General features: G+C 39.8%; 1 protein-coding gene across 1 annotated transcript; it reads right to left on the bottom strand.

Annotated features, from left to right (window-relative positions):
* Positions 1-287: 287 nt before the first annotated feature.
* LOC106816457 (zinc finger transcription factor family protein 17-like) lies at positions 288-2,748 on the bottom strand. Its single transcript, XM_014821080.1, has 2 exons — positions 1,663-2,748; positions 288-1,117 (listed from the first exon to the last, which is right to left on the bottom strand). The coding sequence occupies exons 1-2, from the start codon at positions 1,695-1,697 to the stop codon at positions 442-444; spliced, it is 711 nt and encodes a 236-aa protein (XP_014676566.1). The 5' UTR covers positions 1,698-2,748; the 3' UTR covers positions 288-441.
* Between the last annotated feature and the right edge of the window lie 2,007 nt (positions 2,749-4,755).

Genomic DNA, 4,755 nt, shown 5'->3' with positions numbered 1-4,755 from the left:
CTCGCTTCAAATTGCATGGTTTTGAGGGCAGCATATACTTCAGCCATGTCATCCTTTGCTGAGATGTGCGTTCTAAGCCCCTTTCGCCAATTTTTGTCGATATGCCATGCACAGATCAATTTCTTCTGTGGCTTGGGAAAATTGAGAACCCATGCATTGTAAAAATTATTTGCATCATCTGACATGAATACACAGGTTTTGATTGCCCCTGCCCTTGCTGCAATAGCTGCTAGAAACGGGGACAAAACCAGTTGATCTTCTCTGTTTGAGATCAGCCATGCAACAGGTACTCCTTCTCCAAACTCATCAATAACAAGGACTGAGATTAATTGAAAGTCGTATTGATTTGTTTTATGTGTTGAATCCATACAGACGATTTTTTTTCCGTGCTGTATAAATTTGTCTAGTTGGTACTTGGTTTGAATGCCAAGCAGGAAATCATCATTTGGCAAAGAATATCCTTCTATCCCTTGGGGGCTTGTAGACAACGACGGGGTTGAATTCACCCTTTTCAAGCTCATTTACCCAATAGTGAATGCTTCTCGTGTCTTTGGAGTCTTTTTCCATGAGATCTACGTTAAATTGATGTTTCACATTTATTATATCCTTTCGGTCAATTAGATGCTCCCTTGATATGCCATCCTGGGTGCTATTGCGAATCTGGTCTAAAACAGACTCAATAGTGACTCCCTTCGCTAGCTTACCAGCAATGGTTTGTCTAATTTGATCGGGAATTCGCAAGTGGCCAAGTTTAAGCGGATGACCAAAATGCCCCAGACAGCCTTCCACTGTCACCTTGCCATCGCACTTTGATGTCGTTACCTTCATGTGAGCCGTGCAGTACCCGTTAATTTTTGATGTGCCTTGCTGCTTTATTGCTCTTTTCGCTGTGCCACGTGGTTTGTAAGTACCCGTTCTGTTACATCTGAACCAATCAATTGTATGCTGCTTTCCCTCTCTTTTTCGATATTTCACAAACCATGAGGTAGTTTCTTTCTCGATGTTCACTTGCCAAGTCAGAAATTCTCTGGTCGTTTCAAACTGATGGTTTGCAACCTCCAGCTTCTCTCCGTGTCTCACTGTCACATGCTCTACAAGAATTTCCATCGTTGCGCATCTGTTAAATGAAATAAAGACCCTTAACAAGGACAACAATTAGGACTCTTATTAAGAGTGTTATCTGGATTTTAATAGTTGTTTGAGCTTTGAGCTCAGTACAATGGCGTCATAGGTTAGAAATTCTAATGAATCTTTTCATTTTCAAATGTGAAAATGCCAGTCCTATGACAATTGTGAGTCAATTTACCCCTTATATCGAATCTCTTTCCCAATTTCTATCAAATTATGCAACTATGTAGAAGTATGTAATCGGAACGTCTAAACGCTAGACCCTTATTGCTCCAATGTGCACTTAACAAACACACTTGTATGATTTGAGGTATGACGTTGAAGGTAAATAACATCAGCAAGAGAGGTTATAAACAAAATTGAAATTAGGAGGAATTGAACCTTCAGCTGGTTATATTAGGGTATAAAATTGATAATAATTGAGTTTTAAAATTTATACTAAACTGTTTGGATATTCCTGCAACGTGAAAGAAATTTTACCTTGTTAGCTTTATTCAGTTTAGCAGTTTAGCTACGTAACACAACTAAAGTTACCTGAAGTCGGAGCACTGCACACACGTTATAGGCATGTTTCTCTCACGCTGTGGCTCGTCAGATGGATGTAATTGACGCTTACGATGCTTGTAAAGGCAGTGGACAGAACTGAATGTTTCTCCACAATCACCACAATTTACCCTGCTCTTTTTTGCCTGCTTTGAATTTCCAGTAGTTTTGATTTTTTTTTTTACTGGACATTTTCTGCTACGTTCCTGAGTCTGTAAATAAAGATATAGAAGAGACGTGCCATAAGAGATTTGATTTTTCTAATAATCACTCTAACCTGCTTACAAAGCAATTCTTCATTTATAGAAATTACTATTCAGAAACTAGAGAAGGAAAACCTGTTAAATCAAAATTGACATTGCCAGGGCGAAATCTGCACCTGCCTCCGCGGACAATAAGCTTCAACGCTCTGACAATTACGCCATATCAGCGTGGATTCTTGTTAGAAATGTGATCATAAAAATTTCTCATGTCGCCAGTTTGCTTTTACCTAAAAATGAACTTTAATCCTGCTGTTCTGCAAAAATTAGACAAACTTTATAAAGACTGCGACTGAAACGTTTTTTTAATGTTGAGGAAAATTTACTCTTTCACTTTAGGCAACTGAAAACTAACTTCTTGTTACAAAATACTACTTATAACTTAGAGTCTTAGATGGTGTTTTTCCCTATACTTACAGTGGGTGCAGAGCTTTCAGCCACTTGGTCTACATTCTTCTGTTGATTTGCGCGATCAACCTTAACATCTACAAAATCTAAGGTTTCTCCGCTACTTTCAACTTCTACCACGTTGTATATTTGACTTTCACCCTAAAAAAAATATCTCAAACTTGAAATTGAAACTTTGACAAGAATGAAAATTGTATGATTTTCCTTAGATAAAATAAAAAAACAAATATCTAGCCTTTAGAAAAGGGTTTGTACTAATATCTCAGAGACTGACATAAATGCGATTCAAGGCTCACCTGCAATCTATTTGGCGTGTCAATAGTTCATTGCTAAGGTCTCAAAAATTAAAATTAATTTGAGATAATATGTTTGTCGTGTACTACAACAATACCTTGTAATTACTCAGAGTCACGAGTTCGAGTGTGGGATGCAAAGCTACACTCGCCATTGTTTCTATTCGAACTTTTGTCAAATTTCCACAAAACATGGATATTTCTCTCAATGAAAACTCCTTACAATAAGATACCTACGTTCGGTATAGATAAGACACTTATTCTTGTAAGAAACTCTTCTCTGTGGTTTGAGATCGACAAATTTTTTTTCCAATTCACCGAAATAAAAGTGTTTTTTAGCCAAAGTTCATTACTTTTTGAGTTTAAAAGTTTTAATAAGTTTTTTGCTAAAACAACACAAAATTGTAAATTAAATACCTACATGCTTTTTTTTTACTGGCTCTTCATCCACGAAGTCTGCCAACCGATCAACACTACAGTCCTCCGAAGACGTCGAGATTTCAATAATACTTTCTGGTTGTGCTTCCGCACTTTGTTGAGAAGATCGCATCTCACGATGCTTCCTTGTCTTTTCTTTGCATTTGAAAATCTCCTCGTTACGCTTTTCTACTGTAAAAGCGTTGCTGTTGACTGTACCTTGAGCCTGAATTTGCGCATCCTGGATGCCAAGATTGGACATATCTATACGCTGCTGCATCAACCAAGATATTAGTACCTTGCGAATATACGATGAGTTGGCAGTGGGATTTCGAAGCCAACAAGACGACATACGAACTGGTGACTGAATCACGTTCTGCCAATAGGTGGGAGCTTGCACAAAAACTGCTGCCATTAGAACAGTGATTGCTCCGCAAACATTGCCACATTGCTTAATGGGGTAGTTAATCAGACAGTCCCCAGTACACACGTGAATACTGCTGCTACTAGGATGGGCACATGAAATGTCGGTAGGGACTGTTACTTCGATGGAACGCACCTTTATTATTGCCTTTATAACCCTTTCGAGTGGGTTCTTTAAATTTCTCGGAACTGGCCAACACAAACTATCAAAATACTGGAAAGATCCAATTCGAAGATCGACTGTTAACATTGACCAGTGATTGCCGGTTAAGGCGTGTGATGAAACGTAGGTTTGGCCACTATCCCTGCCAACATGTAGAATGAAAGCAATGTTGTTTACATTACTGAGCTCTGCTGCTAAAGTTTTCTCAAGATCATCATCTTGTAATTCAGCAAGATTGCTGAATGCCATTGCCTTTCTACCATTTGCCGAATGGTTGATTACTGGTAGAAATGCACTTATTGTTTGAAGTTCCATCCAGCCAACATCACAGAGAGTGAGAAGATCTTTGGTTGAAGTTGCCGGATATACTAAAATGTCTGAATCCTCATGTTGCCGAAGCCAATCTCGGAACTCATTCAGCCAGTTTGTATTTGGGACATTGCAATTCGTTGATGGCAGTGTTATGGCAGCATCTAGCCATTGCTCGATTGCAGCCTTCATCATAGTTTCAATGTCAACGGCAGTCAATATAATTTTCGCGGAATTGTACCTCGGATTTGTTTCAGTAGGCACGAAAACACAAGTGAAACATAAACATAATATAACACAACATACATACACGAAAACATAAGTGCCGGTCCCGCACCGGCATGTCAATAATGAATGGCCGATTGCCGCTATTATTATTAAAGCTAGATTGCCATGTACACACAAAGGTAGCCATGGATACCACAAAACATCGCATTAGCTTTAATGCCTGAGCTGCGGGCTGCGAGCTGCGAGTGGGGGTGTGTCAACTCTGAGCGCTCTGATTGGTCGGTCACTTTGGGAGGTATGCAGGCCCTAGCTGCGAGTGTTGTATTCAGCTGCGTACATGTTTGAACCGTTGGCCAACGATTACGCTAGCCCGACCAGGCTGTGCGACGGATTGTTTATACAACGGACGGAATGGATATTCTAATCCTCGCAATACCGTTTCTTGGAGCTACGATTACCCAGGCATAGTTTAAGGCAACCGTGCCAAGGAAACGTGCGATGCCTTGTTCATGTTCGTTGCCAATGTTCAAGGCAACGTCGAACCAGATGAGACGGGATACTAGAGAAGCGTTGCCGAAAGGAG

This window comes from Priapulus caudatus, unplaced genomic scaffold (assembly GCF_000485595.1).
Source record: "Priapulus caudatus unplaced genomic scaffold, Priapulus_caudatus-5.0.1 Scaffold1386, whole genome shotgun sequence".
Classification (NCBI taxonomy): Eukaryota; Metazoa; Priapulida; class Priapulimorpha; order Priapulimorphida; family Priapulidae; genus Priapulus; species Priapulus caudatus.
The sequence above is the reverse complement of the archived record's forward strand: the minus strand, read 5'-3'. Positions and strand labels throughout refer to the sequence as shown.